Below are 14,846 nucleotides of genomic sequence, written 5' to 3'. Positions count from 1 at the left end.
TATATATAAATAAAGGGCAGTAGATACTAAAAGAAGGTATATGCCTGTAGGACAGATGCAGGTCTCCTGATTTCAAATAACATTTTATTGTCTTACCATCTTCTGAGGACTGGAGTGTATTCCAGCTCAGCAGAGCTCCTACCCATTTGTTCTTGTCTGCTATATGGACAATATCATATAACTTCACTATGATCAATGGGATTATTTATTTACACATCATATACTCCATTGCCTCATGTCCTTTTAGAAACAGTTCCCGGAAATGCAGAGCTACAGTTGTTGTCAAACGCTTTATTTTTCTCTTTTCCTTTTTTTTTTTTTTTTTTAATTTAAAAGTGAAACAAACAAGAAAGTGCCATACAGCTCAGCAAGAGGTTTAAAAAAATATCCAGGGCCATTCACAAGTCTCTTTCTCATATCAAGAGCTTCATTGTCTCTTCCCCAAAGAGCAGAATGATCAGCAACATTTTAGTTACACTGCCGATAAAAATAGAAGTAGTAATCAGTAAAAAACATCCCAGCAAAATAAGGATCTGTCGAGCAGCTTGCAAAACCCTGAAGAAGAAAAATAAAGGAGATTCAAACAGGATCTTCTCTCAGTTCAAATGCTATTTGTCTTTTGCTGTGTTGCCATTTGAAAAGGCTTACCGGTACAGCTACACGGAAATAGTATGCGCTGTCATACAATTTAGCTACAGGGAGAGTCCAAATATGCTGACGTCCCTAGATGATAAATGAGAGAGAGAGATTAGATAACCTTATTTCACATTAAATTGGAGAGAAGGATCAGCTCTGGAAACATTGCATTGACAAATGTGGTGCAAAGTAATTACGATAACAAGACTTGATAGCTATAGTCAGAGTATTTAAAGACAAAGTGCTGACTTTAAACCCTGCAAATGTGGGTCTGTTCTGATCAGCTCTGCACAGGAACTGACGGACATCTGGCTCCCAGGACACCCAGCTGGCTCTGAATAACCAAACTCCCTCTCTAGTTTTCTAAGCAAATCCCATAATAAATAGGGATTGTTCCTGATGTGCCAGGTGGCCCAAGAAGTTTAAGGTGTAATAGTAGCAAATGGCAATTCTGCTGATTTTGAACCAGCAACTTTAGTAGTCCTCAAAGAGTGAAAGTTCCTCTATATATTCTAAAGATATGAGTAGCATCTTCACTCAGTATTTCAAAAGCAGTCACAGGCAAGATTTCATGCTATTTCTGATTGCAGTGTCCTGCCGTGTACAGAGGAAATAATGTATTTTGTATCCGAAATGTTTATGCTACATTAAATAATATAAAATTCAATCCTCACCTCCTTTTGACCTAATGATCCATGGTAACTTTTATTTCATGTTTCTACTGTCTCAACTCCTTCATCTTTCCCTCCTCCCTTCACTTGCTGACACATTCTCTCTGTTGGAGACGGTATGTTCACATGATACAACTTAGTGACACTGCTGAGTCCAGATGATTGCTGTCCTGCCCTTTGGTAGGGAATAAGCCTTCCAGTGCCTAGGAAAATCCTCTTGAAAAAACCCCTCTTCAACTAGGCAGCATTTCTATTCTGAGCAACATCAAACCTGAATGCTCACTGCTGCTGGAGGCTAGTTAGCTTTAGTCTTTTGATGTGGATTTCAGGTTGACACAGGAAATCTCTTTGACCAGTTTTGGCAGTAAGCTTCAATGATATTTCTGCATTGCAAAACTCTGTGGGTCTGACTTAATTTCAATTCTGTTGGAATTACGGCTGACAGGTCAAAACTTGGACAATTTTGGCTTTCTGATGGCTTTGCAGCAGTTGCAGAGAAGCCTGTAACATTTTGCAAAGACATTTGCGTTTGAAAACTTAATCAGAAAGTCAGTTTAAGGGTGGGGGTATCCCAACTGCTCTAATTTGACAAAGCAACAAAAAAGTAATTTAAAATCAATTAAGAACATATCGTGTATGGCACCATAAATCAGAAATCTAAAGACGACTCTGAAATTACTTCCAACTTCATGGAGGTTTCTCCCACAATGTGTTCAGAAATGCTACTATACTTGCTTCTACCTTTCCGACTGTTTTAGCCAGAATAAACCTCTCCAAGCAATGTGGACAAATCAAGGCCTTGAAAGAGTCTTGTATTTCCAGATAATCTGAAGGGAGTTTAAGGCCTGCAGCGATTTACTGGAGGTGATCAAAAGTTTGCAAGATCCGGTCTCTAAATACTTTTTTACTGGAAAAAGCTAACATGTTTTAACAGCTTTTATTCCAATTGAGGCAATCCAGAGAATGATGTGTAAACAAGTCTTGCTTTCACAATGAATTTTCCCTAGAGAGATTTACCGGTAAACTCCTGTTCACAGAGAAATAAAGGGGAATACCACCATTGTTTCCAGTGAATTCAAGACTTAAAAACTGGAATTCATTACCCATAAGACAATAATGGAAACAGTAGAGTAGATGAGTTTGGAGGAGATTGTCTCCTACGGCTCTGTGTGAAAAGTACTCCCATTTCTTAAGTCTCTCTGGAGATATATTGAGTTATAGTGGTGAGTTAGGCTGAAGTAGACTCAAAACTGTCCTTGTAGAGAGTCACTAGATAGGCTTTTACGAAAGTCAGCAGAAAACTGACTCCTACAAAAAGTTTGCATCTCATTATGGCCATGCCAAAGCCAGCTATGACTGGCAGAGTCAAAGCACCATTTCGATTTCATAGAACCGCAGAATGATTTGGGTTGGAAGGGACCTTGAAGATCATCTAGTTCCTGCCATTGGGAGGGACACCCTCCACTAGACCAGGTTGCTCAAAGCGCCATCCAACCTGGCCTTGAACACTTCCAGGGATGGGGCATCCACAACCTCCCTGGGCAACCTGTTCCAGTGCCTCATCTCCCTCACAGTGAAGAATTTCTTCCTAATATCTAATATAAATCTACCTTCTTTCAACTTAAAGCCATTACCTCTTGTCCTATCACTATCTGCCCTTCAACACAGTCCCTCTTCAGCTTTCTTGTAGGCCCCTTCAGGTACTACCTTAATCAAGATCAGAATTTTGCAGCCATTAATTTTATAAAAATGATCCCCACAAGGCAGAGTATTGTTGGAAAAATCTTACCTGTGTGGTTTCTAGGAAATCCTTCCTACTGTTTTGGCTTGAAGAATAATGGGAGCAATAATTTCCAAATGTGACTTTGCAGAGAAATATAATTAATGGTTCTGTGGTGCTTCAAGAAACAGAGAAAAATAAGGATTTATCCCATTGCTCTTATATAGAAGAATCATATATATAAAAATACAATATACATACAGGGCGAAAAATCCAAAGAATTGAATTGTGGAGAAATAAAGCAGAGGAGCTTACTTCACTGGTTGGTATGAAGAAGATAAATCTAGGCCACCAACCTCTAATCTTGCCCCATCCCCTCCCACAAACGGAGGATGTTTTTTTGTTTGAAAACCTGAGTGATCTTTACAGTTGTTAAGATAAATCTAGAAATGTACACTAAACTTCCTCAAACCTGAAGCATGTTCATACCAGAAGCTATTGTATATGACTTTTTATACAAATTAATGGTCATGACATGCTTGAGATGTGTGGTGGTTTACATCATGCATAGGCATAATATACCTGTGCCAGAGGGTACCTGGGAATCTAAACACAACATCAATTTTGTGGATGACGAACCCATAATAAGCCTTAAAACAGGGATTTATATAAAGAACTCCCATTTACTACTGTACACATGCAAGTACATCATTAAAAAGAAGTAAAAATATCCCAGACTTTGTCTGGGAAAGCAGTGGCAAACAGAATTTCATTCAGAATTCTTCAACAGCAAAGACCCCATGGTCATAACTTCTCCAAACTATTCCTAGAGAGAGTTTCTGGCACTTCCTAGCTTACCAGATGGCTTTTCTGAGACAAGTATAAACAAACAAAAATTCCTTGGAGGTCCAAAGGAACTCAGATATGGCAACAGCTAGCAGAAAAAAATGAAAGCAGAAGGTGGGGAAAAGGTGACATCAATATTTATGGTTTACGCTGTGGGGAACAATGAAGTACCTCCAGCAAAATGTGCTTTCACAATCTTAACAAGGTATTTTAGAAACATCAATTTTAAAGCATATTATTCATATATGGCAGATTCTCTGTCCTAGATGGGCTGTCAGTACTGTGTTGGTGTCATTTGGTTTTATTCAGCAGGCATAAAGTTTTCCAAATTTTTGAAGTAGTTGCAGTGTCTTACATTATTTGGACACAGCAATAATCCAAATATGTTTGGGTTTTCTTAAGCGTTTTTGGTTTTGTTAAGTTTGCAGCTTTGTTTAGTGAAAGTTTATAGCAAAGGTATATATTGAAAAATCCCCCTCCCCTCAAACCACAAACCAATATCCAAAATAAATTCATCACCTGCTACAGTGGAACTCTGAGTATGATGTATTAATCCCTATATGGGAGGGTTGCATTATTAGTTTATAATTGCATACACTTAAAAGACAGATTTTCAGTTGCTGTAGAAAAGAAGCAGGCACTTCAGGAGTACTATTACATTTCCTCATATCTGAAAAAGGCGGATGTTTACAAGGATAATATTCAAGATTAAAAGACTGAACCCAAAGACCATCCATAACTTCACAGGGCCATTTCTTGGAGAGACTGGAGTCATCAACCAGAGTGTTTAAGAGCTATTCTGGCTATCACTGGCCTTTCTCAGAAAAGAAGCCCAGAAGAAAGGATTTGTCACTTCTGGGAGAACACAATGGAGCTAGACTTTTATTTGAGGAGAAAACATCTGCTGAGAGGCATAAGTTTTCTGCTTATTCCTGCTGTAAGTCACAATTTTAGGTATTACCAGAGGTTCCTGCACAAAAATCCCCTTCTGCAGTGCTTGGCACAACAGGCCAAAAAAGGTGTTCTCTGGAGTTATATATGTATCTCTATATATGTGTGTGTGTCTAATAATATTTCTCTACACCAAAAAAACCTCAAATCCCTAGTCTACAGGCCACAATCCTGCTAATATATGCGTACATGTCTGCTCAAATGATTCTTAGACTGAAGCTTAAGACTACTGGATTTTAGTATCTGCATCAATGGGTGAAACTGTCTTTTGGCTGAGAGCGGTGTTGCACCTACCTAAAGGTCTATATTAAGGACTTAGTTGTGCATAGATTTGTCCCACTCCTCCGAATAGGGACAAATTCATGTCACAACAGAAATCAGGCAAGAAATGAACCACCGTCTTGTTATGTGTGTATTATCTTTAACCGTACTTACTTTATTTCCAGTGAGATTTCTACATCCATGGGTGTATATTTGTTAACAGGAATAACATAGCTGTAATTTCCAGACCTGAAAAAGGTGGCATTAATGCACATAAGATTTTGAGACGGGTAGCATCTTTGCAAAAACATGGAAACTGCATTTAAATTTTAAAAGAAAGAAACATGAAAAGGTAGAAGAAACTCCTGCACACTAGAGGAAACAACTCTGAGAAGGAGACAGCCAAGTAGTCATGCCACATTAATGGGATTCTATTCCACCATAATAAAGCTTAACAAAACAATTTACCTACCTGCACTGTAGATTTTTACTACAATAGCGATTGTCAATGCTTTGCTGAGTTTCCAAAATCTGTATGGAACTGATTGTTGTATCAATCCCTAAAATATTAAGAATAATGTTTTCTTCTTGATTATTTCAGAAATCTTAGATAAGAGCATAATAAAATTGCAGTTAATATAGTGACATCTACTCCCTTGCTTGCCACTACAGGAGATGCTACAGGTCTAAATTAGCGCTCAGTAAAAAGCCTTTGGTTGATTACCTTCATTCTGCCATTACACGGTGTGTTGGGTTTGCGTGGCAGGGTTTTGGTGGCAGGGGGGGCTACAGGGGTGGCTTCTGTGAGAAGCTGCTAGAAGCTCCCCCTGTGTCTGACAGAGCCAATGCCAGCCGGCTCTAAGACGGGCCCGCCGCTGGCCAAGGCCAAGCCAATCAGCGCCTCTGTGATAACATATTTAAGAAGTAGAAAAACACTTAGAGAGAGAGAGCTTTTGCAGCCGGAGAGAGGAGTGAGAAGATGTAAGAAACTCTGCAGACACCAAGGTCAGTGCAGATGGAGGGGGAGGAGGAGCTCCAGGCGCCGGAGCAGAGATCCCCCTGCAGCCCGTGGTGAAGGCCATGGTGAAGCAGGCTGTCCCCCTGCAGTCCATGGAGGAAGGATGAGGGGGTGTAGCGATTCCACCTGCAGCCCGTGGAGGACCCCACGCCGGAGCAGGTGGAGGCACCTGAAGGAGGCTGCGGCCCGTGGGAAGCCCACGCTGGAGGAAGTTCCTGGCCGGACCGGTGGACCCGTGAAGAGGGGAGTCCACGCCAGGGCAGGTTTGCTGGCAGGACTTGTGACCCCGTGGGGGACCCCACGCTGGAGCAGTTTGCTCCTGAAGGTCTGCACCCCGTGAGAGGGACTCCATGCTGGAGCAGGGGAACGATGAGAGGAGTCCTCCCCCTGAGGATGAAGAAGCGGCAGAAACACCGTGAGATGAACTGACCGTAACCCCCACTCCCCGTCCCCCTGTGCCGCTGAGGGGGGGGAAGGTTGAAGCCGGGAGTGAAGTTGAGCCCGGGAAGATGGGAGGGGTGGGGGGAGGTGTTTTAAGAGTTGATTTTATTTTCTCATTCCTCTACTCTGTTTTGCCTAGTAATAAATTAGATGAATCCCCTCTCTAAGTTCGGTCTGTTTTGCTTGTGATGATAACTGATGAGTGATCTCTCCCTGTCCTTATCTTGACCTACAAGCATTTCGTTATGCCTTTTCTCCCCTGTTTAGTGAATGAGGGGAGTGAGAGAGCGGCTCTGGTGGGCACCTGGCCTCCAGCCAGGGTCAACCCACCACACACGGGAGATAAAATCCTTGTTCAATTTACAAAGACAAATATCCTGGGCAGGCACCTAATATTGTAACATTTTATTTTGGGCAGACGTTGAAGGCTATTTTGATGGTAGTCCAAGTAGGACTACCAACGTGCCAATGTTCATTTTGATGTACTAGAAGCCACGCTGACGCAAGTAACCATTAATTTGAAAAACATGATCTTTACTGAAAGAAATAATTTGGAATGCAACAAAACTTGTTTCTAATCCTAAGTACAGGAAAACTACCTAACTCTAATGAATATTGTAATTTCTTCATAAAATGCTGACTTGAACTTGCAAGAACTTAGAGTTTTGTAATATTCTACATATATGAATATCAGGAAATGAGAATCAAAATATGCTCAGCTAACCAAAAATATATATGCACTTTGATCCTAAGTAAACTGTGGTAATAAGAACAACTAAAACCAGCAGTAGCAGGATACTATATTGATATCTTCCCAACACTTACATCTTGAACTTGGAGGAAGTTTACAGTCTGAGGAATGGGAATGTGGAATAAAATCTCTACATAATATTGTATTTTAGAATTAGCTCAACATCTTATGTATAAACAATGTATATACATTGTATTCATACATATGTACATGTAAAATATGTTTCAGGGCAGCATGCAATGCAGTTAGATATCTAGACACTAGTAACTGAAAAACTAGTTTCTGGGGAAAAAAAACAACCTCAAACCATAACTGGTGTACTGATTACCAGGAAAGATGAGGAAAGTAACCGGTTACCAGAATGATTATGTCCCTAACCAGGCTGGATTAGGTTCCCACATTTGCCACAGGCTTCTTATGCTACCTTGGGCCAGTGTCTCTGTGCCATGCAGGCTTTCTCTAAGGTGGGAGCTTATGGTGAGATGAAGAGTATAGCCACGATGGTGTGGCTCTTCTCCAAGGCAGATTAATCCTGCAAAAACCAGTGTGGTAACACAGCAGCACAGCTTCTGCTTTCACAGCTGGCCCAGCAATCACTGCACTGAGCTGCATCCTGAAAAGCTTATTTCTTCTGGACACATTTACAGCATTGGAAACATGCAGGTGTGTTTCTGTTCCTCTGTTCTACAGCAACAGTTTCCTGCTTTGCAAAGAAACTTGACGATTATAGGCTGACCTGTGCTCTGATTATAAAACATCTGTGTGGTAGTATATACTTAACTTTCAGCATGCAAATATCCATACATATGCTAAAGTGACAGAGGGAAATTGAGCATGTTCATCTCAAAGAACTAGTACAGAAGAACATTTCCCTCTGACACAGTATCTCATTACAACATGTATCATAATAATGCCACAGAGGCCCTCTTCTGAGGTGCGTAGCCATGTAAAAAAAATCAGAAGGGGAATGATTTTTCCCAGATTTTCCCACTGGGGCATACCCAGGCAACAAACAGAACCTATGTTCTATTCCTCACATGGCCCTGGGTAGCAACCTGCTTTAAGTACCTGCCAGTGTATACATGTTTTATCATCCAAATACTGTCTAATCTTTAATTGAACATTTATTAAAAAAACCCAAACCTTAAACCAGAGCATCCACGTAAACAGAAAAAACAAGGCATAATCTTGCTCATACTGAATGAATGCCAGACCATACCATTACAACATATGTAATCAGCAGATGAACTCATCTTCACGGAAAAGAATCAATATTTTCAGCCCAGACTGGCTCTGACAGCAGTGCACAGTCACTAAAAGGGGAGCCTGAAATCAAGCCAAATGTCCTGTGTCGAAGAACTTCATTTCATCTCCACTAATGCAGGCAATGTCAGGATCCTAAGGTGGAGATGGCCCCTTTCAGCAGTTGACACATTTAATCCGTTAGGTCAACTGAGCCAAACTCCAAACACTTCCTTTACACTGCATCACACATTGCCTGCACACAAATATGCTCATATGCTTAAGCATTTTGCTGTATAAGTGTTAGCAGTGTTGAGCACCTTGAAAGATTTCAGCCCCTGTCAAGGAAAATGTCACTTGTCATTTTATTGCACCTAAAGCCACGTCTAAGAACTCTCTAGGGAGGGCAGCCAGAACGTCTATAAAAATCTAATGCAGATGTAAGAATAAATTGCAATGACAAGAAAATGATAGTGAATCACAGGTATTTAATAGATTCCTAAGTGCTAATTCTCTATAATGACCAGTTATAAATGAAACTTCTCTAAATTCCAGTAGCAGAATTCCAAGCCTAAGGGTGGCTTTTCAAAGTTATACAGTTATACATTTCAACAGGTGGGTTTTTTTTTAAAAAAGAGACTTACAGTCATTTCCAAGATCAGGTCTTCCATTAGATTTTTTGACTGGATTTATTTCAGGTAACATGCTATTTTTGTTTTCTGTAAAAAGATGTATGTACAAATGTCCCCAAGTTAGTCTTGCACAGTTGTAAAAGCAAAACATGAATACAACACCAGAAGATGTTTTGTTAATTATGTCTTAAATAAAGGTATGCATAACCCTGAGAGAAACCTTTAAAATACAAAGCACCCCTATTCAGAAGGTATATATAGTCAAAAAAAGTTTGTAGATAACATGAAACAAGCTTTTGAAATTCTACAGTATATCTGAAACATTTCAAAAAATAGTCTAATAGAAAAGATTTCATCCCACACATAGAATATCACCAATTGTTATAATACAGAACCAAAGCAAAAGTCAACATCCAGTCAGGCCTTCAGCACAAATGTGATCATAAAGCCACATCTTTCTTATTAGTGAGAAAATGAATAAATAGGCATCTGCCATGCAAACATAGGCCAGGGGAATAACTTTGCTTTTTGAATGTGAGATGTAAGACACTGATGACTGACCCAAGTGAGACACAACACTTCAGAGAGAGAAGGGTAAGTGACCAAATTAAAGAAACTAATACACAGCTCTAATAACATGATAACCATGTTCATTGATGTCACCTCTGAAATGTCAAACATTGAACTAGGCTGAGAAATATAAGCTGATGATTTTTTTTTTTTTTACTCTATTCATTTTCTCAGCATTTCGCTAGAAAAGTGAATTTTAAAACAATTTTTGAATAATCATCACAACGTACAACCTAGGGAAGACAAAAGGCCCTTCAAGCCCATGGGAAATGGTTTAAAGCTATTCCTGTGCTTTCACACTAATTGCCAGCCAAGAATCTCTCCAGAGACATGTTACCAATAACCTGGCACTGAGAAATGTTGATCTTGCCTAAACTAACATGCTTTGTCAAACACCATTTCTTCTGGGAAAAACTGGAATCAGGTATTTCTGGAATACCAATATGTTCCATTCCCTCATTTTCCAAAGGAAACATTCTGATTTCAAAATGACTGTTTAGAACAGAAGTCACTATTACATTATATAAAAAATTATTTTACAAAAGGAAGGATCAAAATGCATTATTTCACTGAGATTGAAACAAGACAGTTGGACTGACCTTACTGTTTTATTATTCATTCTAGATTTGGGGTTTCATTTCACTATTGGGAAATATGAAAATTCAGACTTTCCTCATGCTAGTAGGTAACTGAGAGCGTGCAACAACATTAACAACTGGAATCTGAGGACCCAGAAGCAATGTAATACAAAATCATCTCTGGGATTTCTATCATTTTTGTGTTTTGTTATGAATCTGTGATACTGCTGCCAGTTATTTCTTGAATCCATTTTCTACCTACTTGCTCATCACACAGATCTGCCAGTTCTGCCAACTAAGGTGGTAACTGTTGCATTTAGTAGTTATCTGCTGTCCCATTTCTTTACTCTGATATCTGCTGCCACACACCTAGAAAAATAGCTACTGAACACAATCAGTTATACATGTACAGTAAAGACCTATTCATTCTCTCATTCCTCCTTTTAATTTACAAGCCAGTTGTCACATCTTCCTTTTGCTTTCTGCTGTTTTCTCTTAATAGTCTAGATATGTTACCAATGCATTAAACATTCCCTGCCTTTTTGCATTTTCATTAACAGAGAACTATTCTGTAGGAAAACCTATATCCCCTAGTAAAGGTAAAAGATTCCTCACTGAAAGAAAGATTTCTCCCTGTAGATACAATACTTCTGCTGTGCAAGTGTTGGCAGGAATGTTTATTACATACTCTGAATTACTAAACATTTAATACTGTGATTCTTTGACAGATGACAGAAGAAAGCATTAAGTGGGTATCTGAAATTTATATAAAAACTGGATGAAGACAGATTTACTTCACTGAGATTTCAACTATTTAAACTGAGTCAGGAATCAGTACAGAAAATTATTTTTACTTGGTTTTTTACTCTTCATAAAATTACTATTTCATTGTCCTTTAAGCTGATGCAATCCAAATGAAATGTAGAAAACAGGACCCTGAAGTTATTTTTATTTGGAGCTCAAGTTGCCAATTGAGAACACCAGGAACCACCAAAACCACTGTAGCAGCCTTCAATAAATTGTGGTAAACTTCCACTCTGTCACATATGGTAACTCTGAGGGTTTTCTCAAAGTGGGATGGGAAGATCCAATTCAATAACAAATACAAAAGTATGAGCATGACCAGAACGTAATGAGGACAACCGTTATCTTCATACAAGATTCAGATAAACTCATCCAATAAATCTGGTATCCTTTTTTTTTCCTCAAGCACACTCTGGCTTTAATTCACATGAGTTGTAATATTCTATAAACAGTATGGAAAACCCTGCTGATGACTTCTTGTGGCAGTACCTTGCTATGAATCCATTAACTACCACCTGAAGACAATAAATGAAAATGCATGAAGTTGACCAAAATCCAGCAGGACCCCTCACCAAGCTTTTATTGTGAGGGGAGAGACACCAGGGACAAGAAACACCCTAAGAGAAAGTACAGACAGCCCCTGGTTACCAGTGAGACTTAAGATGAAGGGGTGAGCAGTGACAACTAACAACATGGAAGCAGAGAGCAGAAAAGGCCCAGATGCTGAAGGGTATTCACACTCCTCCTTTCCACTGAAATCAATAAGAGTTCGAAAGTCTAAATCCTTCAGAGAAACCACTTCTTAAATACAGTATGAGGAAAAAGGCCCCATTAAGCCAGACTACATAAAGATGTGCTGAATTTTTGTTTAATATATTTTCTCATGCTTACGAATGCTTTTGTTTCTACTTCAACACTCCTAACAGCCTTCTCAGCAATAAATCTGAGATGCAAGGGATTAGGATCTACACTGGATGCACTCAGTAGTAGCCTGCACCCACAGAATTCAGGTATCACATGGTGGAACAGTAAAAGGTCTGTTAAATATGAACTCCTAAATTAGCATATAATTCAACTGCAATGTGAAATAGTTTTATCTTTCCATGAATCAGACTAATCAGTTGATTCTAAAATATCCACTGTTTATCTTGATTATTCCCCGTATTTAACTCTTAGCTTTTTGTTCTGAAAGCATTTTCCTTTTCATTTATCTTGGCTACAGCTACATTAAGCAGCATGTTGGTTCTCCTTCTGTTTGGATTTCATATTGACATTGTTACCTTCTGTCTGGGGATACATTCAGCTTCATTAAACTTGTGCAGATCTGAAATCTTTCAGTAGCTTGTGTACTGTGCTGATTTTTCACTCTTGGATCCACACTTAATGCTATTTGGAGCATAAGACCTTGAGAAGGTAAGGCTTTGTGTTTACTCTTATCTTCTCTTTCCACCTAATATCAAAAGCAGCCAGCTGGGGATAGAAGGTTTTCATATTTCATTTTCATCTGTCTACAGTTCCCTCATTTGTAAATTAGATTAATGTCTTTTTTATTAATCAACGGTCTTTCAGGCTTCAGAGCAATACAAATCACTTAGGTACGACCTCTTGAAAGCACTGTATTGAGCTGTATCTGCCACAGGGCTTACTGCAGCACTAATCACAAGAATCACGAGGACCACCTACATGCAGCTTGCGTGCAGACAACAGCACTTTGCACTATAAAGAACGGCCAGTGGGTGAATCCCACTGCAACAGTTCATGTGGTAAGAGTGTCACAGCCCTGGTAGATATTTGTACTTCGGAGGCTGAACTGCGTTCGTCCCCAATTTCACCTCAACTTGACAACTGCGGTTGATACAAGAAACGTTCCCAAGGCCAAGAAAGGAAGAGTATGACTGCTGAGTTTAGTAAGACTAACACTTGCTTCTAGCCATTGACAATGTTAACATCTGGGAAAGAGGAATACAGATTTCAACAACTTGTGCATACCTTCATGTATAAACTCTTATAAATATTATAAAAGTTGTAAACAATACACCTACTCATATATTACACACGTAACATCTGGCAGACAATATCTGAAAGAGAATTCATCACAGTAAAAGTAATTTATTTCATAGAGCTCTGCCTTCAAATAACATTTCTCTATTCAAAAACCCTGCCTGAATGAGCAGACTTTTAATTCTAAGTTTTATGTTTTCTGGCAGTTGAATTTCCATCTCTGCCCACAGAAAAGCTGTAGTATCACCACACTGTGACACCATTAAGTGTTCTGGGGTTTTTTCACATCTGTTAATTCACCCTCCAATACTCCCAGTCAACTCCTGGCCAACTGTAGCCAAAGGTTAATTAAAGGGATTAGTAACTTTCTGGTTCACATGAAATCATTTACCATGAATGGCCAGGAAGAACCTTGACACTTGACAAAATATCTTAGGACCCAGAACTCTTAAAGGTAACCAGGCCAGATTTTTCAAAAACATATTGACTGCAGTGATGATTAGTTACATCAGGATTTTTTTAAATCCTCTGGATTAGGCACTTTTGTTGGAAGCTAACTACCTTTAGAAATTCTTGCCCCTTCCCCCACACTCTTCATATAGTCTTTACTCAAATGGTAAATAATAGAAATTAATGTTTCAACTTACGTTTCTCCTTTGCATTGGTTTTCTCATAACTTAGAGATCTGACTTTTGTTTGATGAATTGGACAACAATAGACCTTGTCACAAGGCAAAATGTCACAGAAATTCACTTCAGGGATCCTGCTGATGGGTTGAGTGCTCAGAGAAATTGTACTTTCCTCCTGCAATGCTAAAGGAAAAGAAAAAAAAAAGACACAATTCTCACCAGTGCTGTGTGTCTATTGGTGTTTTATACTAGCACAGAAACTGAAAGCCTGTTACGTGCATGTAGACCAGCAGAGATACAGTACCTGCTGTAGTGGTAGAGGGAGAGAGTAGAACAGAACTTGAGGTACTGCTGATGAAGAAAAAAAAAACCAATTCATTAACAAATGGACATCAGAGTTGTGGACCAAAACAGATTGGTCCACAATCTATTACTAATTCTAATTCGCTAATTTAACTACTTGCCTGTAAATCGGATGTTTTTCAAAACGTCTGTCATGAATGCTAAGTAAATATAGGGTTGATATTGTCAAAGCGCTGTAGAAAGAGAAGTATTCTGTAGATTTACATCCATCTCTTACGTAACATAACATGAATAATACCTGGGCAGCATCTTGTCCAAATGTAGTAATGTAAACTATCTGATCACTTCCCTTTTAGTGGGAAAAATTTTGACTGAATTTAATGGGTTTCAGATCAGATACTTCTATACAGCTAAATTCAACACAAAATATGGTCAGTTTTCCATTGTAAATAGAATCACACCACCAGTTCAAAGTAGTCAGTTCACAGAGAGATTGTAAGCCACAGTTTTTTGGACTGGAAACAGAAAATGGCAATCTCAAAAGCCCAGAGCATACTTTCCTTTCCACAAGTCCAATGTCAAAAGTTAAACTTTCAGAGTCACAGGACTGCCCACCACATTGGGAACAAGTCCAGCTTCATTTCACACAACAAAATCACTCTCTACATCAGGAATTGTACTTAGGCACGGAATGATTGCATAAGACATGCAGAGCCTCACGAGCCCAGCTTTGCACCTGTAGCATCAGCCATCGAGATACGTTCAAGGTGCACCATACATTGTGACACGGAC

At 39.2% G+C, this 14,846-nt stretch overlaps 1 protein-coding gene across 1 annotated transcript in view; it reads right to left on the bottom strand.

Annotated features, from left to right (window-relative positions):
- Window positions 1–414: 414 nt before the first annotated feature.
- Window positions 415–14,846, bottom strand: part of MYRFL (myelin regulatory factor like) — a 50,052-nt gene continuing 35,620 nt past the window's right edge. Inside the window, exons 17-25 of the mRNA XM_054843011.1 lie at window positions 14,216–14,287; window positions 14,056–14,102; window positions 13,770–13,934; window positions 9,182–9,256; window positions 5,558–5,645; window positions 5,260–5,334; window positions 3,097–3,205; window positions 649–723; window positions 415–555 (exon numbers count right to left, since the gene is read on the bottom strand). Coding sequence (XP_054698986.1) covers window positions 469–555; window positions 649–723; window positions 3,097–3,205; window positions 5,260–5,334; window positions 5,558–5,645; window positions 9,182–9,256; window positions 13,770–13,934; window positions 14,056–14,102; window positions 14,216–14,287 — 793 coding nt within the window. The 3' untranslated portion in view covers window positions 415–468. The remainder of the gene's footprint in view (window positions 556–648; window positions 724–3,096; window positions 3,206–5,259; window positions 5,335–5,557; window positions 5,646–9,181; window positions 9,257–13,769; window positions 13,935–14,055; window positions 14,103–14,215; window positions 14,288–14,846) is intronic.

This window comes from Grus americana, chromosome 1 (assembly GCF_028858705.1).
Source record: "Grus americana isolate bGruAme1 chromosome 1, bGruAme1.mat, whole genome shotgun sequence".
Classification (NCBI taxonomy): Eukaryota; Metazoa; Chordata; class Aves; order Gruiformes; family Gruidae; genus Grus; species Grus americana.
The sequence above is the reverse complement of the archived record's forward strand: the minus strand, read 5'-3'. Positions and strand labels throughout refer to the sequence as shown.